Source organism: Cottoperca gobio, chromosome 21 (genome assembly GCF_900634415.1).
Source record: "Cottoperca gobio chromosome 21, fCotGob3.1, whole genome shotgun sequence".
Taxonomy (NCBI): Eukaryota; Metazoa; Chordata; class Actinopteri; order Perciformes; family Bovichtidae; genus Cottoperca; species Cottoperca gobio.
In genome coordinates, this window is record NC_041375.1 from 19694161 (window position 1) to 19721561 (window position 27401).

General features: G+C 43.5%; 1 protein-coding gene across 1 annotated transcript in view; it reads right to left on the reverse strand.

Annotated features, from left to right (window-relative positions):
- Window positions 1-27401, reverse strand: part of clybl (citrate lyase beta like) — a 55371-nt gene that overhangs the window by 737 nt on the left and 27233 nt on the right. The window contains exons 2-7 of the mRNA XM_029459113.1: window positions 25100-25310; window positions 14579-14767; window positions 6748-6849; window positions 5759-5852; window positions 5012-5179; window positions 938-1062 (exon numbers count right to left, since the gene is read on the reverse strand). Of these exons, the coding sequence (XP_029314973.1) occupies window positions 938-1062; window positions 5012-5179; window positions 5759-5852; window positions 6748-6849; window positions 14579-14767; window positions 25100-25310 (889 nt within the window). The remainder of the gene's footprint in view (window positions 1-937; window positions 1063-5011; window positions 5180-5758; window positions 5853-6747; window positions 6850-14578; window positions 14768-25099; window positions 25311-27401) is intronic.

Sequence of the window (27401 nt, forward strand, 5' to 3'; positions counted from 1 at the left end):
TCCAAGAAACATCAAGTCAGAAAAATGCAGTGAATAGCTGGAGGTGAGTCTTATGAAAAACAAGCACCTGTCGTGTTGTGAGACAAAGGGACTGACCCTGCTCGCTGTTCAAACCCTCACTCTCTCTCACACACACACACACACACACACACACACACACACACACACACACACACACACACACACACACACACACACACACAGCGGCAGAGGGATGGGTAGGATATGAATCCCTCGGGCGATGCTTAGTAGGAGCAGCCCTGGCAGGGAGAGAGGTGCGGGCAGATTGTGTATTACCTTAGCAGATAGCCCACAGAGCTCAACACACAGGATCCAACCATGCACTAAATTAGGAACAATAATATTGTACACTTAATTGCCCCCCCGCCACACACACACACACACACACACACACACACACACACACACACACACACACACACACACACCCCTCGTCCCCTATGTATCTCTGAGAGTCACCCAGGGGTGTACAGTATGTATTCTCTGGAACTACAGAGGTGTGTGAGAGGGCACACAAAAGGATCAGGAAGTACATTTCAGGAAGTTTGTATAAAAACAAATCCCCTAGTTTATCCAAGATCTCTCCCGTCTTCATTTGTGAAATCATAAAAATAACAAAAACAATGGTGGTTTTGTGAAGTGTATCATTAAAGTGAATTTGGAAAAGTGCAACAAGACTAAAGAACTAATGCAACATTTTAATAAGGTTGTCGCCCGAGTTAAATTACTAACAAACTATAGAAATGATAAGAGCATGTGGGCAGTGTGCCTTTTTATGAGTTATCTGTTTGTTTTGCAATGAGCATCTATGGTTAGCATTGTTAGACCAAAACACTAAGATGCGAGACATTATTATTGTTTTTTTAATACTGTAAATTAATGCGATTTTACTTTTGGAAGAGGACGTTGACGTTACCTTTCCCTCCTCTTGGTGTTGGTCAAAAGCAGCAATGAGCTCCTTGGCCCACTGGAGCCTCTCATGACTGGGGGAGAACTCTTCCTGTACAGCTTGGATCTGCCCTGGGTGGATAACCTGCTTACCTGCACAGGAAACACGCACGCACGCACACACACACACACACACACACACACACACACACACACACACACACACACACACACACACACACACACACACACACACACACACACACACACACACACACACACACACACACACACACACACACACACACACACTGAAGTGAAATATGCTAATGAAAACAGGAAGGCTAGCTGTGGCTTCAAAATAAAATAAAATACAAAAGCAATTTGTGCTGAAAAACTATGTTTATACTTGTTGGCACGGAGCTATCAATAACACAGTTTATGCCAATTACACTCCCTGATTATAACAACATTTATCTTCTCCTGAAAGCTGTTGAGCAAACTGCTGCACGGATGGGAAACATTAGAAATCTGAGAATTAGGACGGATTGCAGATGCATGCCACTCTTCCCGAGAGAGAGAGGAACCACGACACAGAGATGCAATGAGACAAGAGAAACAGGAAATACAGAAGACTACATTTCATGCGTGTGTGTGTGTGTGTGTGTGTGTGTGTGTGTGTGTGTGTGTGTGTGTGTGTGTGTGTGTGTGTGTGTGTGTGTGTGTGTGTGTGTGTGTGTGTATGGGTCCTATGGCAACACTGACATGAGTCAGACTGCCAGCGCAGGACCAGAGGACGCTGTGCCGCGTGAAGGACATCAAGTGTCCCTCTTCTGCTTGCTGCTCTATCGTCAAACTTGTCTTTGGACTTTGTGATGTGACAGAAGTTGTGTGGAAGAGAACACTGCTGACCGTCTGACAGAACCTTAGCAGACATACGCAGTCCAGTGAATCATGACAAGACACCCGGACACAAAGTATTATATTTATAACCATGTCCTAACACATATTTAACAAATGTTCTCATGCGTCGTTACTAAAGAATATACTGTATAGTGAATATGATTTCTTTACATAGTCAGTGGCTGCATACCTTTCAGAAATCATATCTTACATGCAACTGAAACACGAGTCTAACATGGAGTCAAGTCTCTGTCTGAGACAATCCCCCCCACCCTCCCACTCCCTCTCAGTTAAATGTGGGCTAACGCCACAGACATAATCCCGTGTACATTTGCAGATCAAACTTGTAGTGATAAGTTAAGGTTATGAAACGTCTGGTGAGAACGACGGCTCAGCGGCAGCCAGCAGGAACTCGACACTTTAGGGCTAAGCTTTTGTCGCCGACAACAAATCCTTCAAGGTGGCCGAGCAGGCGGGCTGCACGCGCGGAAAATGTTTGCCCGGAGGAGAGGAGGAGAGAGGAGGAGAGGAGGAGAACCCACTCCCTTCCTCCAGCTCTGCTCACCCCAGTTAACCTCCGAAAAACACACACAGCACTTACGCAATGAGTACACTGTAGTTAAGGGCTTGAACAATTACTAATGAGAACACAATTCATTGACTTGCAACTTATGATTAATAGATACCTTCGAGGGAAATGTGCACACTACAAAATATGACATTTGGCACTTGTTAGCGAGTCATTGGGAATTCACAAATGCCTGTGTGTTTGTTTGTGTGAAGCAGAGAGACTTTAACAGCACATTTTCTGTTGGACTAACAGCCTGAGGACTCCCCAGGGCCAAGCTGGAGATGTGTAGGAGTGTGTTGGTGTGTGTGTGTGTGCAATCTTGTGTATGTTTAGTTGCGCGTGCCTGTGCACCACCTTGTCTGCAGGACTAAAATAACAAGGGTGCTTTGGATCTTATACCAATATTGTGAATCTGTTTTTTTGTGTGCATGCGTGTGTGTGTGTGTGTGTGTGTGTGTGTGTGTGTGTTGCATTCTATGAGTATTGATACGAGAGGGGCCTGTCCTATGCCACCTGTTTTACGTCAGGGCTAAAGACAGGACCGTGTATCTACACTGAAATTGGCAGGTTTAAATATACTCAAAGATGGTGTCTCTTTGTGTGTGTCAGTGTGTGTGTGTGTGTGTGTGTGTGTGTGTGTGTGCGTGTCTCTGTAGGGCAACAGGAGAATGACCGAGAGAAGACGAAACAGACAGGGTGACTCAGGTGCCCTCAGTTACAACCCATTGGTTCTCCTAAAATGCATCATTCATTCCCTTCAGCCAATCCCAGCCTGCCATGTGGTGCTGGCATCTCATTGGAGGATTGCTATTTAGTAAAGTGCTCTCAGGCGAATGATGGGCAGGGTCCCGGGGATGGAAGTGAAATGCCGTCCCTGAAAGCAGAGTACAACCGTTTTCTATTTCTGGGAGGCGAACCCTTTTAGAAGGATCATGGAGTCTTTGCAGCAACATGTAGTTTACGGCACATAAAACAAGGTGCTAAACAATTAAATCCCCAAAATGAAGGACCTTCCACCGCACCAGATTTCAAGGTTTCAAGGTGTCAAGGTTTTGCAAAAATTTAGCATGCCTGTCCTGTGCACCAGTAAGAAACACTGGGTGTTTGTGCTTCGCTAGTGTGTTCTGTGCTCAGTGCTAATGGGTGCTGTATGCAGCTTAGGTACTGCCAAGGTCAATTACTGCACAGGTAGAGGCTTTTGGCTGCCCCGTATTATTGCTTAAGCACACTGGGGCCAGTAATAGCTACTAACTAAGATTATACAGAGTGCCCATGGCTTGTAAACCACTAATCCAGTGCTTTGATGGGTCTGTTCCATATCAAATCTGACCATTTATTTCATCAACCTGCTGCTTCCATCACGTATCTTTTACCTCCATTAAACACCTCCAGCTTTCTTTTAGGAACAACCGTTTGCTAAAACAAAAAAAAGAGTCGAAAATCATTTTTGATTCAAAACAAAAGCAAACCATTAAAACAGATGATGATACATCTGCATACATTTGAGGAACATACTATGCAACCTATCAAATCACATGGCAAAGATGAATAATTCTGATGGACACAAACACACACACACGCTCCCGCAGCAGTGAGAATAGAGGTTGCTGTATGAGGTCATCCGGAAAATAGGTGGCTGTATGAGACAGCAAGAAGCTCTCCTACAAAATGATTTGATGATGTCAAGTGCAGGTAACATGTCTCTGAAATGATCTCGTCTTCAAAAGGATGAAGACACCAGAATAAATTCATTTGCTGCAACGAAGGAAACATGACTGGAATATGCACTTTGGAACAGAATGTCCAGCCTTCTGTGGTTTGTTACGTGCAGTCTGCCGGACACACACACACACAGAGCGTTGCCTGGCTACAGACACACACAGAGTGCTGTTGAAGTAGACGCTACCACTACTTTAACTCCCTTTGAATCATCATTTTACACACACACACACACACACACACACACACACACACACACACACACACACACACACACACACACACACACACACACACACACACACACACACAGCGTTGCCTGGCTACAGACACACACAGAGTGCTGTTGAAGTAGACGCTACCACTACTTTAACTCCCTTTGAATCATCATTTTTTACACACACACACACACACACACACACACACACACACACACACACACACACACACACAAATGTCAGAAAAGCATTTAAGGACAGCAGCGTTGGTCACGATTCACTTCAGCAGCACCTGCTAAAAAACAACTCGTGGTCATTTTGAGGTGAGATCATTACCATGAATCATACACGTATATGGATTTCAAATGAAAAGCCAGATGTTCTGCATCCTTTCATGAATCCTATTCTAACTTGGAACACAGGAAGAGCAAGACAAGAGTAACAGAGGGAAGAAGGAACCACAAGTGAAATGCTGGACTGTCTGAATGCTGCTTGCAACAGGAAGCTGAGGGAAGTCTGTTATTGGGCCACGGGGAGAAGTGAAGAATATATTGTACACAAATAAAGAGCAACCACTGAACCATGTGAAGCAACTGCAGAAAGCAGGAGATATACAGGGAGGTCAGGACTTCAAGTGACCCTAATTAATGAGATAGGGGCAGATTTGAGACCCGGATAGCAGGAACTTTACCTGTAAAGCCCATGAGAGCTCCCTCTCTGGCCTGCTGCCTCAGCCCCTCCACATCTTTGTAGTCAATGTAGACCAGGTCGATAGCCTGCAGCCCAAACGCTTTGGTGGTCACAACCACCTTCTGCCTCGCGTAAAGGAGCTCCCTGGCATCTTTAGTCCGTGTGGCACCTGGAGTAAAAAAATAAAGAAATAAATACGGGGGTACACTCACATCATGTCGGTCACATGTCAGTTAAGGATCTCAGAGAGAGGCAGGTTCACAAGCAAAGTGAATAAGAGGTGCAGAGGCGGTGGGGTGAGGGTTGTGAACAGATATGAAAGAGACAGAGAGAGTATCATACCCTTTAAAACAGACATAACAATGGGTTAAACTGACAACAAACACAGTTTTAACAAACAGATTTAGGTTTAAACACAGCGTCCCTTTGTACTTGTGGTAAGTTGGAATTCTACACACTGAGGTGTTTAGAAAATAAAGGACTTGGTAGAAGAAATGCATCTTAAGCTCCATTCATCATTTTTTATATATCACTCAGTATTCCTACATCCACAGTAATCCTTTTATGTTAAGTGTACTCTTCCTGCAGTAATAATCATCAACCTTGCAGCGGGGATTGACCCATGCTTTTTACACACAGGCACATTTTACAATGCCAACATTCTCTGCCTCAAATCCAGAAAAAGAAAAGGAAAGAAAGAGAACAACACGTGTGTAGACGTGTGTAGAGCAGACGGTGTAATATCTACCTATACTGGCACAGAAGTCATCAGAGCCGAACACCACGCCGTCATGGTGGAGGCCGGCCTTGGGAGCGAGTCGACGGATTTCCTCACACACCGCCTGGAGAGAACGAATGAACGCGTCGGTGTAACACAGGCCGACTTTAAGCGACACAGATGTAAAGCGGTAGATGCATGTCGGACATATTGGCGTGAGTAAAGTTTGAGTGTCCTTTGCGGGCAAAAAGCATCCAAAAACGGTCATCGTCACACTACGTTCTCTAACGATACATGAACACATAGTCAAAACCTGCAGGCACGCGTACTGTACATAGTAATAGTGCAATGTGACAGTCTGTGGTGAAGAGTGTGAAACAATAGGAAAGCCTCTCCTGGCTTTTGTTGGCCTCCAAATTAATTTCCCCACTAGCTGTGCCACTGCGATTGTTTTTCATGCTTGTAACCCTGGAGTTCAGTCTGGGCAAAGATACAGGGTGTCCTCAAGAAAGCACAGAGGCACCCCCTGCCATCGAAACACACACACACACAAGTGCACACTGACAACCACAAACATAGTCACAGAATTGGAGTGAAGAAGTAAAAGAAAGAAAAAAACAAATCAAAAGAAAGAAGGCCAGCTTGTTTCTCCCCAAATGCCCAAAACCGTGCACTTTACCCCATGCAGCTGAAGGTCGTGCTGTACTATAACAGGAACTGCTTTGATGCCTGCCAACATATCATTAAGAAACTTTCCACTATGATGATATTAAAAACAGTTCTAATTAAAAAATGTCAGCGTGTCTGGAGAGGGAGAGAGAGAGAGAGACGCACGCAGACAGACAGACAGGAAACCAAGGCTCATTTTGAGAGACCGTCCGAAAAGCTTTTGAAAGCCTTTCATTTTGGACATGTGGAGTGTTCCGCTCGCTGACGCCGTCTTTAATCTAAAAGTGAACAATGGACAAACGGCAAAATGTCTTACGCAGGCAGTTTTGGAGGTTTGTTTGAAATGTTACCTTAAAATTGAGCAGGCCCACAGCGGTTTCCACAAAGGTGACCAGGCGAACGGGTTCTGTCAGTGCCCGTCCTTTCAAGTGGTGCAGGAACCTGTCAACAAACTAAGCACACGGAGACAATCCCGTGTACGACTCATTAACAACACCCACTGTTTCTGTAAGTAGAAAACCATAAACGTCCAAAAACAATAACAATACATTCATTTGTTCTCACTACTTTGTCTCGTGGAAGTCATCACTAGATGCTTTGTTGGAGCACATATTGCACATTCTCTACAGCATTTGTTATTAATTAAAACATATATATATATATATATATATACTTTTTTATAATAATAGGGTTAAAATCCATTTGTGATATTGTGTATAATATGCACAGAGCGTCAAGGAAATATTATGTTCTGGTGGTCTCCATTGTTGTTCCTGTGTGGTAAAGTGCAGCTGCCACCCTCAGTGCACTTAGCGATGCATTATTAGTTATATGAATGAGATATTGAGCCATTGAGTCGGAGTGAATTTGAAACTGAGAGAACAAAATCTTCAGCAGTAAAAATACATAAATGATATGACACACATGTTTCACGATCCACTGTGGGGGTAAGAGACAGAGAGGGAGAACAAAACAATCTTAACGTGCAAAAACTCACTTTTGATATGAATCTTGACACCTTTATTACCTGCACTGTTCCCATTTCAGTCCTTACTCAGAAACACTTCTGTAAGAGTTCAAATGGCGGAGAGAGCGAGCACGGGAGGGCAACAACAAAAGCGGGTGAAATGAAATATTTTACATTATCACCGGGGTTCCCCCTTCGTCTGAAGTCTTCTGCTCTACCTTCTCTCACAAGCTCCGCACAACTACAGCATGTGCTCCCCCGAGAGAGTGTGCACACACATGTAAATGCACACGGGCACGCACGAGCACGTGCGTACACACGGCGAACCAAAGAAGAAACAAAATACCGAAAAGGGGAGAAGAAACAAGATTTGGGATGTCTTTGAGTGTGTTTTACTCCTACATTATTCTGTTTTGCGTCCCCCCCCCCTCCATGGTAGGGGAACAGGGAGAGCGGAGCAACAATCAGAGTGTGATGTGACACTTTGCTGAGGCCTTTATTCTGCACGACTCCTGCTAATATGCAAGCTCACCTAAGTAGGGCTTTAAAACCAAGTTTAATTCTTTGAAGACCAAAGCATTTCAATTTTTTCCAACAGACCAGTTCACAGCTAGCCCTGGACTGCCAGTGGGGTAGCCCAAATTCCAAAATCTATCATCTGGAAACACACAAAAGCCCCCTCCGTCAGATATTTCCTTTCAAAGCCAGTCGGAAAAAGAAAAGAAAAAGAAAATAGAGGGCGCAAAAGCTCAGAGTAGAAATGTCTAACTCCATGTCCCCCCCTTTTCCTCTCCTTTTCCCCTCGCTCCCTCTTAGACACACCAGGACAAATTCAGATATAAATAACCTCAGGTACAGCGCTGCTATGTTTCTAAAACGAAGAGCAAAACAACCCCGCGCTCGCACTCACCACTCCTGTTCTGAAAAGCTGAAAGAGAGGGCCTCCATTGAAGGATTTCAAAAATAGGGGCAATTTTAATCATCTCTCCATTCAATCTCAGTTGGATAAATCATATCTGAGAGATTTGCATAAATACAAACCATCAAAGACTTTTCATCTTCAAAGAGGTTTTCAAGACCCAATAGGCTTTGTACTGTAATCATCTGAGGTCACAACCCTGTGGGAGCAAGGCTGCTATGGCAACATAAAAACTAACGCTGGGGGCTTAGCATAATATCCCCCCCTCCTTCGCAAACACAGGAAGGGGTGGGGGGTCAGAGAGGGAGTGTGAAAAGAGGGTGTAGATAAACCTATTTCTGTGACAGAGGAAACTAGATAGATATGGTCCGTTGTGGGGAAACCTAGCGGATGTTACACACAGAGATTACCACCAGCGACACTGTGCCACGCAAACCCTGACAAGGCCGCGGCGAGCCGAGCGGGCCTTTGGATTCTGCTGAAAGAAAACAAATGACAGCTCAATGCGACACCGCTGGCTGAAGAGCCTCCTCGCCGCTCTGATTACATGTTTCTGTCCTTCTGCTGTATTCTCCTCTTCAGCTCTTGTGCACTCTGAGGGCCTGATTTACACTGAAGAAGAGGTGCTATAGTGCTTGTTCATTGTTCCTCTGTATGGAGCTCAATCCAGGACAAAAGTTTGGATTATAAAAAAATAAAAAAATTGAAACTGAAATTCAACTTTAGAGCTTAAATTTTGAAAAATACAATCATTTATTTAAACTAAAAATAAGAGTGTGAAAAGTTGTTTTCAGGTTGAATATTATTTGGGTACAGTTCTGTAATTCTTTGGAATAAATTATTTATTTTTCACTTTCGTATATATTTTGATATTTAACTTATTTGCAGATTTTATGTTTTCAGATTCAGATCTTATTTTTTTTTACAGTTTCAGACTTTTGGCCCTGATCTTGTGTGTGTGTGTGTGTGTGTGGGGGGGGGGGGCGTGGCTTTATCTGAGAGGGCCGTTGACATGTGTGTGACAGCAAAACAAAGAAGGCCAAGGACCTTCCTCAGTCATGTTGTCTTTAGGAAACGTAGGCACCGCGAGAAGTACGACTCAACACTTTCTATACACCATATTCAGTAGAAAAACTGACACCAGTGACAAAGTTCCATTAAGCCAGCTGTCTTATACCGTACTCGGTACCAATAGCAGTATAAGAGCAATAAACTATGACAGATTGTGCAGTTCAACAGCCACACTTGACATTTCTCACTTCCTCATAGCTCTGTGAACGCAGCGTAGTATTTGTCTGGCGCTTGCGACCGCTCCACCAGGACAACCTGCTCGCTATTTTTAATAGATACTCTGGGAAATGATCCTAAATATTATTTCTGTAACATAAGGACATAAAGGGAAAATATGTTTTTAGGGTGGGGAGTTAGCCAAATCTGGAAATTAAGCAATGCATGAACTAGCTTTATACTGTTAGCTATAGTTTTAGTGAATTTTACACACTTTACAGTATCCAGCTCAAGTTTCTTCCTTTAGCGTGTATCGTCTTTGTTATCTGTGTGTGTATGAGTGTCTAACGTTACTATATTTCAACAGCTGCAGCTGCACAGAGCTTTATAAATGTGTTCACAGAACCTCTCTCTAAATATTATAATAAATAATAATAACTAACGTTACGTTATTAATGTCACCTTTTCAGAGAGTTAGTTTACATGACCTCTGTTAAACACAGAGCAGAACAAAACATCAGATCCTCCTCAACCATGTTGCCTTCAGGAAACGCAGTGGTACCAATAGCAGTAAAAGAGCAATACATTCTGACAGATTGTGCAGTTCAACAGCCACACTTTCGGATATGACGTTTCCCACTTCCTACATAGCACCGTGAACGCAGCGTAGTATTCGCTTGGCGCTCTATAGCTGCTCTATACAGCTAGCCTCCCTTCAACACACATTTCAACAACAACAACAAAAAAAGTATTTTATTTTTTCCTCATCGTTTGAACAAATCATAAAGTTGTCACATCGAAAATAATGATCTATAAAACATGGACAGGCAGCGAGAGAGTGGTGTCACTGTTCTATAAGCGCCGACTACTGTGTGTGTGTGTGTGTGTGTGTGTGTGTGTGTGTGTGTGTGTGTGTGCTCAGCTGAGAGGTCGTGTCCTGCCGAGTAGAGAGCAGATTCTTCACTCTTCTTATTAAAAAAATAGCGAGCAGGTTGTCCTGGTGGAGCGGACGCCATCACAAGCGCCAAGCGAATACTACGCTGCGTTCACGGTGCTATGTGGAAGTGGGAAACGTCAAATCCGAAAGTGTTGGCTGTTGAACTGCACAATCTGTCAGAATGTATTGCTCTTATACTGCTATTGGTACCACCGTGTTTCCTGAAGGCAACATGGTTGAGGAAGGTCCTCAGCCTTCTTTGTTTTGCCGTCACTCACATTTCAACGCCGCTCTCAGTGGAAGCCACGCCCCTAACGCCAGATCAGGGCCCAAAAGTCTGAAACCGAAAGAATACGATCTGAAATCAAATCTGCAAATGAAAATGAACTCAAATACCAAAATACTTCTGAAAGTGAAACATTTTAATAAATGTTTTATTCATAATAATTACAGAGCTGAGCCAAAATAATATTCAACCTGAAAAAACACAAAAAAAATATTATTGTATTTTTTTTTTATTTAACATCTAAACTTGAACTTTTTTTAAATGATCAAAACTTTTGGCCCGGATTTAGCTCCATACCTCTGGCGCACACAGCAACCATTAGCAGTCAATGGCTCTCAAAACTAGGTCCCGTTAAGATGTTCACTACTGAATTGCACAAGTAAGGGACAGAGAAAAGAAGAAATAACACCTCTTCTTGCCATTCAAAGCCACGCTACAAACAAGCCCTCTGACAATTTCGCCACCCAATCATGAAAAGAGAAGGAGGGAGAGATGGAGCCAGAGAAAGGAGGCTATAGTGGGACAAGTTTCAATTAATTTTCTTCAAAAGGGGGCCAGATTAAATGTTTCCGGCCTGCTGAAGTGTTCATTTCACAGAGGGGAAGCGGAGAAAGGGATGAGGGGAGGGGACAGGAGGAGGAGTAGAGGAGGAGGAGCGGGACAGGGTGCGATTCTTTCGGTCCCAGTGCACACCAAATAGTGTGGTGGGCAAAGAATGCACATGGCTCCGAATCTGTGTGAGAATTGTCCTCAGACAAAGGAGGGAGTTACGCCTGTTATACCCCAATAAGGCCTGTCAGTCACACAAGGGCTGGGGGAGAGGAGAAAGGCAGAGCTAAAGATTTCCACACAAAGGGAAACAAGCAAGTCCATCTTTTAGCGACAAATCAGTCTGGAGGTTCCTGTGCTAATATCAATAAAAAAAAAAGAGGGAGAAAAATAAACAAGTGAGGGATTTACTGCGAAAATCAGACACATGCTTACAACGCAGACGTATGAATGCACACACAGAAAAAGCGTGTGTAAAGAAGACACAGAGAAAGTTTGAGGGACAAAGATGAGATTAGATGAGCATACACAAATGAATCAAGGACCCGTCCGGAGTTACAGAGTAGACTGTTTCAGGAGCACACATGCACCTGCTGATGCCGAAACACCCTGACAAACACACTGTAAATCCAATGTGCAAACAGATTTACAGTGCACTCGATGTGTTTCTGCAACAAAGCTTTAGTATGAAAAGAAAAGAAAAAAACCAGGAAATGATTTAATCATTTTATAGCTCTCAACGGGATGACTGCGATTTAGGGTAATAATAATAATAGCAGTAGATGGGTTTTTTTTTGGTGTGTTATTTCTTTTTAAAAGGAAATTAATGCAGAATAAAATTGACTTAAGTGAGGAAAAGTAGCAACGGCTGAGCTAAGGGAGAGAATTAGTGAACACCTGTCAGCAATTATACTTGGAAGAAAGAAAGGGCAGCAGGAAATAGATGTGTTCTAATTAAAACCACTAGTTAAAAACTTCCTGCCCCAAGACCATGTATGAGTGTACATATGCGTGTGTGCGTGTTGGTGTGCATGGGCGTAGCAACACCGAGGGAAAACTCAAACAATTCTCTCTCTCTCTCTCTCTCTCTCTCTCTCTCTCTCTCTCTCTCTCTCTCTCTCTCTCTCTCTCTCTCTGTAACCTCTCTCTCTCTCTCTCTCTCTCTCTCTCTCTCTCTCTCTCTCTCTCGTAATAACCAAACACAGTTCTGCATGTTTATAGCTTAACATAATAATAAACACTTTATTTAAAAAAGTGAAATGCTTAGGTATGCGCACACACGCACACACAGAGACAGAGACAGAGAGAGAGACACTCAGAAAGACAGACACAGAGACGGAGACAGAGAGAGACACAGACACACAGAGACAGACAGAGAGAGACGGAGAGAGACAGAGAGAGAGAGAGAGAGACAGACAGAGACAGAGAGAGAGAGACAGACACAGAGACAGAGAGAGAGACACACAGAAAGAGAGAGAGAGAGAGAGAGAGAGAGACACACAGACACACAGAGACAGACAGAGATAGAAAGAGAGAGAGACAGACAGACAGAGACAGAGAGAGACACACAGAAAGACAGACAGACAGAGACAGAAAGAGAGAGACAGACAGATAGAAAGAGAGAGAGAGACAGACAGAGACAGACAGAGACACAGACACACAGAGACAGACAGATAGAAAGAGAGAGAGAGACAGACAGAGACAGAGAGACACAGACACACAGAAAGACAGACAGACAGAGACAGAGAGAGAGAGAGACAGACAGAGACAGAGAGAGACAAAGACACACAGAGACAGACAGACAGAGACAGAGAGAGAGAGAGACACAGACAGAGACACAGACACACAGAGACAGACAGACACAGAGACAGAGAGAGAGAGACACACAGACAGAGACACAGACACACAGAGACAGAGAGACACAGACAGAGACACAGACACAGAGACAGAGAGAGACACAGACAGAGACACAGACACAGAGACAGAGAGAGAGAGAGAGACACAGACAGAGACACAGAGACAGACAGACACAGAGACAGAGAGAGAGAGAGACACAGACAGAGACACAGAGACACAGAGACAGAGAGAGAGAGAGAGACACAGACAGAGAGAGAGAGAGAGAGAGAGACACAGACACACAGAGACAGACAGAGATAGAAAGAGAGAGAGACAGACAGACAGAGACAGAGAGAGACACAGACACACAGAAAGACAGATAGACAGAGACAGAAAGAGAGAGACAGACAGACAGAGAGAGACACAGACACACAGAGACAGACAGAGATAGACAGAGACACAGAGACAGAGAGACAGAGAGAGACTTTCGCACACACTCAAGGAGGCAGAGAGTAACCCTGGTTCCTCTTTGTAAGTGAACCATATGGAGCTGATCAGAAATGCCTGAATTAATGATGTCACTGTCTCATGACCTTTCGGGTCCTGACATCCGTACAGCGCCCCTTTATAGAAAGCCAGAGGGATGGCCAAGCCCAGACAAACACCTCTTAACTAGAGCACAGGCCCAGTTAGTGTGGACGAATTGCAATTTATAAGAACAAAAATTGTAATAATAATTTCGTAGTCGTCCAACAGTTGTTTCATGTGCGCAATTATCAATTACCATAGTAAGCTCGTTATGTTGGACGTCAAATCTGGTCTCTCAGGTTGTGAAACATCTCTGATCTACTTTTGATCTTTAAGTACCAAGTCAAAGGTAACTAGACAAGAATATTCAAAGGTGTGCGTGCATATTCGTTAACCCTTACACCCTGTGTGGTGCTTTAAGTTTGAGAGGATTCATTCTAAGCCACAATATTAAACCGTTAAAAGGCAGTTTCAAGTGAGTTCAGCGGTGGCAGAAGGCACCGTAGTGTTGTTACAGAAAGCTATCGGGCTTCTGAAGCTAATCCGAAGAAATGTCATCCGTTTCTTGAGCAGCGGCCAAGAAAAACAGTCCGTCTGTCCCCGAGTACTGCCGCAGGGATCGATTCCTAGTTTTACTGGGAAATGGAAAAGTTTGTTATGATTGCTTTGAAGATTCCCGTGGTTTCCTCTTACTTCATGAGTTTGTGTAAGAGCACCACTGTGTTTTTTAAGAAGACACCCAGAGGTGAAAGAGAGAAAAGTCGTGTTTGTTTTAGTCCAGTTTAGTTTTTGCACGTATTGCAACTGTGTGTTTTTAAAGGAAGCGGTGACACATGGTTCTGTAAAAAAAAAAAAAACTCTTTCAGTTTACTCCATTTGGGCTTCTTTGACAGGAACACTTCTAAGGTGGGCCAATATTTTTTGCAACTTACCCACTGCACTTCCTGTGTGTCCTCCACTTTGGGCAACATGATGGCAGGAGGGAGAACCTCAGCCTGCAGGATGACCTGCAGGTCGGCCTCAGCTAAGCCGCTGGACACAGAGTTCACCCTGACACACTTCTCTGTCCGGCCCAGGTCCAGTTCTGCTAACATCCTGGGAATGGTCTCCCTGGCCTCTGTCTGCAGCACAGGAACATAACACACACACACACACACACACACACAGAGAAATCCTCATTATTTCATGTTCTGCATTTGGTCAGACTGCACTTTTGAACCACTCAAAAGACTTTTAAGTTTTAAGATAGCGTGATAGCTTTTGAAACAGAATATTTTAAAAGCCATCAATGTAACTGCGAGAGATGCCTAACCCAGGAATATACGAGAAAAATGCTATACAGATGATGCACTGGTGATATGCTCTAGCTCTATTCAACATTTACAACACTTGCATGAATGCAAATCTGTTCCATTTGCCAAAATAGTACGGAATGAATTGTTGCTGAAATGTTTACAGTGGCTACAGAAATTATATTTACCATTGAGCATTATCATACAAATAAAAAACGCATTGCCGAAACTAATAATGCGTCATTGGAGAGGAAGATGGATAAATCATCAATCTGAAATAAATAATACAAAAAAGAAACTTTGACTTGAATAAACACCAAATACCACAGTGCACCTGCACTCTCCTATATACAGTACGCCACAGATCAACAAAACAGACGCTGCACACTCAACTTTGCTCTCTCAATGCAGGCATTGTATAAGCTGAGCAGGAAGAGAGAGAGAGAGATGAGGATGGAAAAATCAAAAAATCAAAGAGAAGTCTACAGTTCCAACTTCTATCAGTAACACAGTAGCACACGTCGTTATATTCAAACCAGATGCTGGGCTACGAGGAATGGAGAGAAAGAGGGATGGAATGGGGAGAGAAGTCCGGCTAGTGAGAGGAGAGAGGCTCTCTGGGAGAAATGTGGTCCGAGTTAAGCAGCATGAGGAAACGGTAGCTTAGGAGTTGTCAGGTTAGTTCAGAGGCTGGAGCCTTTGAGTGCTTGTGTGTGTGTGTGTGTGTGTGTGTGTGTGTGTGTGTGTGTGTGTGTGTGTGTGTGTGTGTGTGTGTGTGTGTGTTGTGGCGATGTTCAGATTGGGACTTTTTTCTCCCTCCGGTTTCCATTTATAACCACTCAAAAAAAAAAAATGATATCAAAAGTATACATACTGATACCGATGACTGGATGTGCCAGGACACTTTTGGAGATTCATTCATACATTCATGAAATTAAAAATGCGGGTCATTAAAACATGGCACCGAAAGTTGTTGGCATGTGTGGCATCATGTCATGTGATGGCGAATGCTTTGGATTTACTGCAACAAAAAAATCATCCGAGTGGAATATCTAAAAACAGAGGGATCATTAGTACACCCATCACGGGAAATAATGGGAGTGTGTGCATGAAAGAGAAACTGTAGACAGGTATAATATGGAGAGCCCATACATCACCATCTCTTGTAAAAACTACAGTCAACTTAGGTTCAGTTGTATGGGAGCTTATGGGGACCCCTCAAGGGTCACGGGACGGCTTCTGAGACAAAACAGCCCTCGCTCTGATCTCCTGGAATGCAGAACTGTACTTGATATTACTAACACTCCTCTAGTATCAATAAAATATGGTATCAAAGTACATATCAAAGATTTGCTTGGATTTAATAGGGGTCATGAGCGGGCTGGACTGCTGTGTGTCATCCATGTCTGACTTTTGCCCCATTCAATGAGACGAGAGGGATTGTCACAGCGTATGACGAGAGCACTGTGATCTTTGCTGCAGCCTCTCTGTTACTCTGTCTTACTGTCGCTCTCGTAAGCCAAGATAGACTGTACCGTGGTAACTTAAAACGGACGGAGCGATTTACGCAGCCATAATTCACTATTCATAAACCTGCTACTTGGTGGATTAAATTCTGTCTGTCCCTCCGCGGTTCATGGTGACTGGAGAAAATTGATCTGTGAGAACCGCTGGCTGCCTCATAATGCCGGGAGTGGCATTGATCCCTGACCAAACTAAAGAAATGGCGATGCAGAAATGATCAAAAAGCAGGGTTTGTAGCATTCGCAGATCAAATAGACTGGAGAGGGCCGAGTCTCCCGCTCCAACCTCAGCCTGATACTAGCAGCCTGCGTGTAACAAACTATTTGAATGTAACCATTGCATGTATTGTCTCCTGCACTTTTCTCCCTTTTGCGACGTTATTTCTGAAACCATGACGCCAGGAAGGTCGCCAGGAAGGCAGGAGAAGGCCAGGTCACTGTGCGCTCTCTTTTCTTTCATCTCTATTCCTCTGTAAAGTGAGAGAGATATTATTCCGCCAGACACCTTGACCCCTATGGGCTCCGCTACTCCGAGCTTGAATAAAGCCCTTTGAAAAGGAGATATTTTACATTAATGGACAGCCATCCAACAAGTTGCTTCAAAGCTCCCTCCCCAATCACCTGGTGTCCCATGGAGCGCTCGCCCCAACGTCAGCTCCATCTCCTCTTTGATTCCCTCCATCATCCTCATCATTAGAAGCTGACACACAGGCAGGCGGGCGAGCTGTTGGCCAGGCAGGCAGGGCCGTCGAATGCATAGATGCACACGAGAAGCTTTTCAAGTGCAGAGAGGCTGACCTTCCGAAGAGCGAGGTCAGCTCCTTAACACACAGCCTGAGCCTTGACGCTCGGGATCCTACAGAGTGCTGTGTATACATGACACAGCATGGCTACAGCCTTGTAGACACATCAGACTGGAGAGAATGTGTGTACAGTCCACAGCAGGACGGACATCCTCTCTAGCATCAGATCATGGATGTCCAGCGCTGCAGTCATGCAGCTTGAAACAAGCAACGTTAAACATCACCCCTGGACAGACTCTGGGTTTAGACTCACACTCTGTCCCTTCATTCAACTGGAACTAGCTCTCAGGGGAAGAGTTGTTACTGGACATACTAGATAGAAAACGGGGGGAAATAAGTTATGCGTGACATGAAATGTGTATGTGTAACTGTGGGCATTAATAGCCTGAGAAACCGCGAAATACATAAAAGACTATTGATATAAATTAGAATCATTTACAACATTAACAAGTCAGTGTCACTGTCAAAGAAAGACTGCGCGTCTGCATCCTCACAAACAACTTGTACCGTGTGCAGATTGCACCGTTTATCATAGAAAAACGCCTCGAAAAAAAACAGCGCCGTTTCCTTTTTTATAGAAGTGTATATATATTTATATATATATGGTTTAGTGTGAAAGAGTAGGAACTCATGAGTCATAATGAGCATTCTTGTTTTTCCCAACAACAGAAAAATTACCTTTTGAGAGCTGATGTTTTGCATCCTGCTGTGCAACTCTGTCTGTGTGTGTGTGTCAGTGTGTGTCAGTGTGTGAGTGTTAACAGGCTTCAAGTCATCGCGGATGGGTTTTGACAAGTGGCACGCTACACTCCAGAAAGCTGGAGTGAGATGACTGACTAATTCAGGCTACATTGATAACTGAGATGTAGCAGGAGGAGACTCAGGCCTTCACTCTTGTCAGTTGGAGGCACACTGAGCTATCAGTAATCCCGTCAGGGCAGACAACAAGACATAACTAGCAGGATAGAGGAGGAGAAGGAATTTGTTAAATCGTGAAACCTGCTCGTCATTGTTGGTCAGAACTGACAGCCTGAGGTGGAAGACCAGCTTACCATTTATTCACTTTAATTAGCCATGAAAAGATCTCATTACAGTCCTTTGGTTACAGTTCATTACAAGCTGCATTGCAATGTTTTGGGGGAATTAATTCCCAAGGCTATGTATCCATTTTGTAGGGAAAAACGAAGGTAAGCCTCATCATTCCGTATCGTTACATGGATAATATATTCTCCGCATAATTCTAATTATTTCGAGTTTGGTTCATTAGTGATTAGGCATCAGATTTATTTCTCATTTGCAACTCCCAGTACAGCTGTTTCCACCAACACAGTATGTCTAATCTACTGTTTGCCCAGACAACTAACACAGGCATAATTATGCTCAACTTAATGTCTCTCTATTAGCTCTTTGAAATCTATGATTGGTTTTAAGTGATTATTATTAGGGTATCTAAGTGACATTTAAGTTACTTTACTACTGAGCTATGAAGCTTGTATGAGCTGGAAGGCATTTTCAAATCATGCTCAATTAATGAGAATACAGCTCAGCCCAACCATGACTGTGCCTGCTGCAACATAAAGGAACAACATCATGTTTAAGTGCAGTACATTCAGAGGAAAGTAGAGCATTTTACAAGCGCAGAGGACCGTTTAAAAATGTGCAAATCCGTTTTCATGACCTCGAGATCACAGTCGTTTGTTACCATGGAATCTGCTATAAATGTTCTCGAGTGCAAATGAAACCGAAGCTGTACAACGTGGGAAAAGATGAGTCTTGGTAGATCCTTGGAAGGATGGATTTCTTCTCAACTTGGTCTCAACTTAATGTGATCAAGGTGCTAATAAGAGGAAGAGCGTGTGAAAACACAACGCGTAAACTTGTGGCCACTCGTGAACTAAGTGCATTATGACAACAAAAGGCCAATGGCAGCGTACTGGAAGGGTAGACCTGCACACACAGTTTCTGACCAATGCTAAACATGGTGCTTCTTTTTGGTAAGAAAAGAAAAGAAAATTCTAGATTTTATATTTCCATTGGACCTTGGACGAACGCATTAACCTCGACCTTACTTTATATTAAAATCAAATCAATTTCACTTACAAATGATATAAGCAAACATATGTTCCTTCTTCACTTTCATCTATATCGTTTTAATTTGTTTTAGCAGTATGGTTTTGAATAGCTAGCTGGGGTGCGATTACTTTCTTTTTTAAGTAAAGTTCTTGCACAATAAGGGAGGTATAGCGTTGCTTCCCACGCACAAACATCTGCTTCATTCCTTTCCTCCTCCTCCTCCCTTTTCTTTCATGTTTTCCTCTCCTTGTCGCCTTCTCCATCATCACTCCTCCTACTGGGGTTACTCTCCAAGTGTTGCGTTGTGCAGCCCACGTAGCACAGAGCGTTTGGGGCTCCGGCTCTGCCAGTGAAAACACAAGAGTGTAACAGGATAATAAGAGAGGGAGAGAGGGCCTCTCTGTTCTCTATGTCTCAGCAATTTCCAATCCCTCGCTCGGCCTCAATCCCTCGCCCTTAACCCACGGTATCTGGATCAGCAGCATGAGTGCGTTTCCAAAGATACTCAAAAGAGCCGAGAAAGCTCATGTGTGATCTATGACTTATATTGATATCTAAAAAAGACGCACGCGAGAATAAATGTTGAAATCTTTCACTCCTTCAAATCCCTCCACTCGCGGTGTGCAGCGTACGAGCCCACTCCACTTCTGAGCAACGAATGCTAATCACAGCACTGTCATCACTCTCCTACGCACCCTGACCTCTCGTTCGCCTATCATACCCTCCCCAAAGGACTCCAATCGATACCCGACACATGATGCCTGACACACACTCAGACACACTCACACACACTCACACACACACTGTGACAGACACACAGGTTTGGATTTGAAGGTCTTTCTGATCTGGCGGGGACAGGGTCTATTTTCTGGCTGAGCGGCTCGCATCCCGTTTGTGAGTCTTGGCAGCCTGACTGGGAGCGTCTCCTGGGTCCTCTGAGTTGTTGAGCGCACAAGTATACAAACACTCGCACACAAGAACATGCATCTACACAGATGTAAATACACGCACACACACACACACACACACGGGCACACACCAAATACATATGCTCAGTATTCATAATTCAACTGGCTAACATTATTTCCCAGGAGCTCTTTCTGTCAAGAGTTTAGTCATTTGAATCCACTTAGATAGAGAGCAGATCTTTCAGTGTCCTCTGGAATAACACAGTGAGCATTGGACTGAGGTCATGTATCCGTTGACAGTTGGCTGCATAATTTATGTTAAGTTGAGTATCTCTGGTGTCAGACACAGTTCATGCAAAGACTATAGCTCATATATTGACTGCGCGACAAGCAGAAAAAAGTTAATAAGACTGTAATAATGTTATCCACTCGACAAAGTGCCATCTATTCTTCCCTCAGCTGTTCTCACTGCAACCGCAGAGGTCCGTCTCTGGACCAGTGGCCAGTGGTGGGAAAGGAGGTATGCACATTCACATGACATAATGTCAAATAGCCAGGGTGAACAGTTTACATTTATGAATGAACCACTACCACACACACACACAAGTTAAAAAGAACTCAAAGTGAAGCCAGAAACAGAAACGCCTTTAGTAAAGAATGTGGACAACTAAGGTCAAACTCAAAACCCAAAAGCATTCAATTGTCAACTCAATAGACCGGATTTAATCTTTGCCCACGATCAGCTTTTCTTGAGAACGTACTCAACTCCTGTAGTTTAACAGTAACTGGAACACCTGTCCCTTTAAATACTATAGACCTACAATAAGTGATGAAGTTTATAATTATTATTCTTTGCTGGGATAGTAGCAGTGAGGTGTTGATTTAACTCCCAACTAATTGCTGAAGATGTAGTTTGTCTCTCTGCAGAGGATTGGATTATATTCTATGGCGTTATGTGGTCTTACGGTGTATCACAGTGTATCTACAAAGGCTTTTACTTTATGATCAAAACAACTCATTTCTACACTTTGCAAAGTCGTCCCGCGGGCCGCATGTTTGACACCCCTGCTCTAAGATGTAATTTTGCTAACAGGAACCATCAAAGTAATAACTTTCCACAAATGACATCAATTCAACATGGCGAATCATGTAAACCTGATGGTTGTAAATCACATCCATGTACTCATAAAACTGGAAAATCTCAGAGTGACAGGTTTCTGGCTTCCACATGGGCCCAAGATAAAAGCTACTGAGGGGGTTGTTCATTATTAGTTATTTTAATAGTGCCAAATAGTGGTGCAAGTGCAACCACTTCTTAAAATATACTCATAGTGGACTGATAAACAGTGAACTGCAGACTGCAATAGGTGCTCGAGTGCATGTGCATTTGTGTGCTTATGTCTGTCCGAATGTGTCTACATGTGCACACTTGCCTGTGTGTGCATGTTTGTGTTCTACATGTCGTGTGTACTCGTGTGCATTTGCAGGCGCGTGCTGGTGTGTGAGAGGTGCTCCCCGTCGTGTCGGCCGCGCCACCATGCCATCTGGAGAGGAAATCGAGTGTGAAGTACAGTATAGTTTGGGACCAAGCTCCGTGGCAGCGGCTCAGCAGTTAGTTCATTAGTTCCAAACTTCCAGGGATTAGGAGAGAATCTCTACGGCAGGGACGCAGGGGGGAGTCAGGGAGGATGGAGGGACCCATGTGGGGAAAAGAGAGGGAGAGAGAGAGAGAGAAAGACCGGGAGGAATACTGGACCATAGGGCACTAAGAAACAGAGTGAGAACACGAGAGCGAGAGATAAACAATCTTAACCCTTAGGACCCTGGCGAGGGGAGATGAGCGAGAGAGAGGGACAATGAAAGAACAAGACAGCGAGGGAGAGAGGAGGAGAGAGGACAGGTGTAGCCGTCAGTTCCGCTCCGGGGTTTCAACCTGCCCTCCCTCTTCCTCCACCCCACTGATCATACAGATATGATGATATGTGTAAGAGTGTTAGAGCAGTCAGCCTTGTCTTCCCTCCCCTCTCTCCTCCTCTCCCCTCTGGGTCTGTGGTGACAGTTAGCAAGCTCTGGGTGGCTGCTACCCTTTACTCCTTTTCTCATCTCCCTGCCTCGTAAGCAGCCAGCATTACTGCCGAGATGGAGCGCAGACATTTTTGGAGTCAAAGCGGGCACTGCCGGATTTCAATTTTCAAGGGGAGGGGGTGACCTTCAATGGCGTACCTTTCTGTCATGAATATCCTTCCCCGTCTTAAGGTGAAGGTGACAGATAATGAAAAGAATACATTAATGAACACATAATAATAGGAGGGTGGATGTGGGCAGTAGCCTCATTTAAGGCTCATCCATGCATACTCAGTAGCTAACCTCGCACTTTACCCGTCCCATTTTTACCTTTAGTCAAACAGTGGTTCAGGATGGCAAGTAGAAAGTTCAGTTCCTGAGCAGACCTGCGTTACGAGACCATCGTTAAGGCCTGGCATCTCTTGGCAAACACACAGTGTCGACTGTGAGGCTGACATGGCGAATATCAAACATCTAAAATATGAACTACTGACAAAGAACACAACAAAACATGAATTTTAAATCTATCGCATGAAATTCATTTATTTCATTATAAAAGTATATCACAGCATCATCAAATATGCTGAGTATACAGTGATGTTAAGTTTCTTACCACCTCAGAGAAAGAGAGAGAGAGAGAGAGAGAGAGAGAGAGAGAGAGAGAGAACAAGATAAAAAGAGAGTGAGAGAGAGCAAGAGATAAAGAGAGATAAAGAGAGATAAAGAGCGAGAGAGAGAGAGGGAGCGAGAGAGCGAGACAGAGAGGGAGAGAGAGAGAGCGAGACAGAGAGATAGAGAGAGAGAGAGAAAGAGAGAGAGCAAGATAAAAAGAGAGTGAGAGAGAAAGCAAGAGGTAAAGAGAGATAAAGAGAGAGATAAAGAGCGAGAGAGAGAGAGGGAGCGAGAGAGAGGTAGAGAGAGACAGAGAGAGAGGAGAGAGAGCAAGATAAAAAGAGAGTGAGAGAGAGAGCAAGAGATAAAGAGAGAGATAAAGAGCGAGTGAGAGAGAGAAAGAGAAAGAGAGAAAGAGAAAGAGAAAGAGAAAGAGAAAGAGAAAGAGAAAGAGAAAGAGAAATAGAAATAGAGAGAGACACACAGACATATTTAAATATGCTTTGGGTTGAGGTTAAATGCAAAAAGCATTCAACTTCAATAGAAGCGTATCAGTTCCTGTGAGACTCGAGTAAGAAGGACGACTTACAAACGTGTCTGAAACACCGACCGTCTTTACTTAGATGTTAAATTTACTTGCCAATAATTAAATCAGGTGGAGCAGCCATTTGTAAAAAAAATTCCATTCTTCACTCCATATTTTGCGTCTCCTACCTCCAACACCATAAAATTATTTTTGATAATCTTTGGAATTTTTGAACGCAGAGCAAAAAAGTGAGAGAAGAAAACCTATTATGCCTAATTGATTTCAAAACATGGAAATTAATATCCAATAACACACACACACACACACACACACACACACACACACACACACACACACACACCATGGATTTTCAATCGCCACAGTGGAGAAAGAAGCTAAGAGTGTGGGATGTGAAGAAAGGGTGCCAGTAGGAAAGGTGCTTTATGTTATTGAGTAAATAATACATTTTTATATTACACAGTACGACCTAGCAAATACATAATGGGTTAGTGGATTTTTGCCCACTGTGTCAGACTCTAACATGGACATGATAGTGTCAAGAAATGGCTGAAATCTGATGCAATGGTGCTACCAGTGGAAGACGGAGAGGTCAACCTGCTGAGGGATATGCTTTTACATAAAAAGAAAAAAGGGAATAAAACGGCCCTGTAGCTTATGTCAGCATATACCAGGGCTTGAACGCCGTCCTCTAAAAAAGGTACAACCCACCAGCTAATCGCTAACAGAGGGTCTTAAAAAATGAATCACATCGCATTCAAAATTCCCAATTGTTTCCCGCAATCTCAGACTTTAAACCTTAAAGTCGTAAAAAATATCTTGCGTTTTATATGAAATGAGCGGCTTGGTGAACGAAATAAGCAGGATACGTTTGATGAAATAAGATAGAGACATGGACCGGTCACATGCTGACAGGCTGACATCCAGTGTCTGAACCCTCCTCAAGCCTGAATGGCTGCTTCAGAGCTGCATTCCTCACCACATTTTCCCTCTAACACATAATAAAGACAGAAGCTCTGACATCCACCAACTCCATCGCAGGGTCACAGTTTAGCCCGTCAGTCACACAGGCCATCATCTTATTGTCTTTGTCTACTACAGGAACAGCCTCCAGCCATATCAATCATCTTTATTATCATGACTTAAAAACCTTTGTTTGTTAACTTTTTACCCGGGCCCCTTCTTTATCCCGCTCTCCAATCACAATTTCATGGGCAGTTCAGCAGGGCCAATGGGGAGGTTGTGTGGGTGGGGGAGAAGGCTTTTAACCTGCTGCATCTGGTGCTTTCCCGCTGCTCACCCAGTGGGACATGGTCACCTTGTATTAAAGGACTCTGATAGGGGGCCACCACTTCCTTTATACCATCATAATAGGGTGAAATGTGCTTGTTTTAAACATCTCACTTAGGTAGTTTTCCTTTCAGTGATTAGGACCGAGCACCTGTCTGAAGGAGGCAGATGTAATTAAAATCATTCAGGATTACACAGCTGTGTGTGTGTGTGTGTGTGTGTGTGTGTGTGTGTGTGTGTGTGTGTGTGTGTGTGTGTGTGTGTGTGTGTGTGTGTGTTCCTTGCTGACCTGTTCATAGGAAGCTGTATTTATTTTATACATGTGCATCTGTGCATGTATGTACCTTTTTGCTGAGGGCTACGCCATCCTCACAGTCCAAGACGGCACAGTCGACGTCCAGCGAGGCTAGCTTCCTCAATTTTCGCTCATCATTGCCAGGGCAGTAGAGAACCGCCCTGCGGGGTATGTAGCGCGGTGAGGGGCCTGCCGAGTGATGGCGATAACGCCCGGCTTCACTATACTGCCATGCTGCGGGCAGGAGCCAGCCGCTCTCCCTGTCAACACAAATATAAACAGATACATGAGTTTGAGTACATTTTAAAAATACTAGTACAGTCCCCATTCAAAAACGGGCCTGTTCGGAACAGGCTGATGGTATTTCTGTTTGAGAACCGCTCATCCAAACAACAGACACTCCTTCCTTTTGAGTTAAATTCACTACACTCAGAAATAATGTAGAAATACACGTCTTTGGTGTATACTTTACTCAAAAAACACAGCATCAATACAGGGCTAGGGGCAATGAATAATTAAAGGTTGTTGCTGCATTCATCTTCATAATATCTACAGTGTTTATATTATACGTGAGGATGCTGAAGGAGGCCTCTTCTTCCAGACTCAAGCGAAAGTCTGGAAACGTTTCATTTTGGGAGTTCTGTTTGCCCTTCAGCTGTCCATTGAAGTGAATGAGAGACGTTGACCTGTGCTTTGGCGCCCTTTGTTGAGAACAAACTCACCCAAACACTGAGCCACTCATATGCTAATGTTGCCACACTGCTGAATATCTAGGCAGGGCAGGAAGTGAATGAGTAGGGGTGTCAGCAGTGGCTGGAGCTGAGTCATGGAAAAATTAAACTTAGCTGTGTTATTGTAGTTAAAAAAGGCCAAATTATGTCCCTTCATTGCTAATATAGGTGCAAAACTATTAGCATATCCATTAGCCACTCAATGACAAAATGGATAGATCATTAAAATAATAAAAAATGCATTTGTGTGTTTAACATGAGTAAAATAGTGATACATTATTTAGCAATGCCTTCAGAACTTGTCAAAAGCTTTTTTACTGAATTTGTTTTATAAACGGTAATCAAGCCATGAACAAGATTCAGTTACATAAAATGAATTAAAACATTCAAGTTACAATACAGAATGGTAAATGCAATTTATTTTTATTGCCAGGGTGTTTCATTTGTTAACTAACAAGTAAAGTCTCAGAAAACCTCTTATTGTTTTATTTAAGTGTGTAAAACAACCCTTCTCTGAGTAAAGCTTCACAGTATCAGTTACCACTTTATGGCAGTTTATATTTCAGAGGATGCTTCTTACAAGTTTAGAAAAACATGCAACGCATCTTTGTTGGCTATTTTTATTTCTTAGATGCACCGACTGAGCGACTGTGCGCTGCAGCAAAATAAAATGCAAAACGTGAATCAAGTTATTCATTAAATGAAAATAATTTATTTGGATTGCCACACAATGAAGTACCAGGTTGACCAGTTGTCGACTTGCTCATCATCAAGACATCTACAATGCAAAGTCAATTTGTGTCAAAGGTTCACACAGTCACAAAAAACACGTGTTGAGTTTGGCTTGTGTCCCTCCCCCCTCCCATCCACACCTACACAACTGTGCACACCAATAATCACAATCATTGTACTCGCGTCTTAATTATTTGTTCTGTCAATCTGGCCTCTGGAACAACTGGCCCTAATGAATGGCTAAATGTTTGGGATTGGATGCATCTAATTACAGCGAGAAACAGCTTCTCCCACCGCCGACTCTCGCTGGGTATCAGAAGCCCTTCGAGGGATCATATTAGTAATTAGTGTCCTTCTTTGCCTAAAGAAGACAAGAGATGAAGAAGGGGGCTATTCCTTCTGCTGAAAAGGGGTCTGAATGATTCTCTTTTTCCTCTCTTAAAAAAAAGGAGCAAAAGTCGCTTCAATAGCCACTTAATCCTGTCAACTACGCTTCCACATGCCCTCCAGTCCCAATCAGGCCTAATCTGCATTGAGATGTTGCGGTTGTAGCAGGCAGTTAAAACCAATTCAGGTTGCTTGCAGCATTTTATTGCTTCCAGGTACATAGAGCCTATATAGACTGGGAACAGTACACACAAAAGGATTAGGGAGAAAATATGACAAAGGTTGGGGGAGAATACTATTGCACACCACCAGGCATATTGTAGACCAATGAAAAAGGGATGGGCTCACAGTTATTTAAGGGACAAAAAAGCGTCAGGGCCCAAATTAATAGGGAAGAGAAGAACAAATAGCAAAAATAGAAAGGAAAATAGAGAATAAGAGGACGGAGGTGGGAGTGTTGAGTGGTAGGGGGCAATGGGGGCTGTTGAGACCTAAATTAAA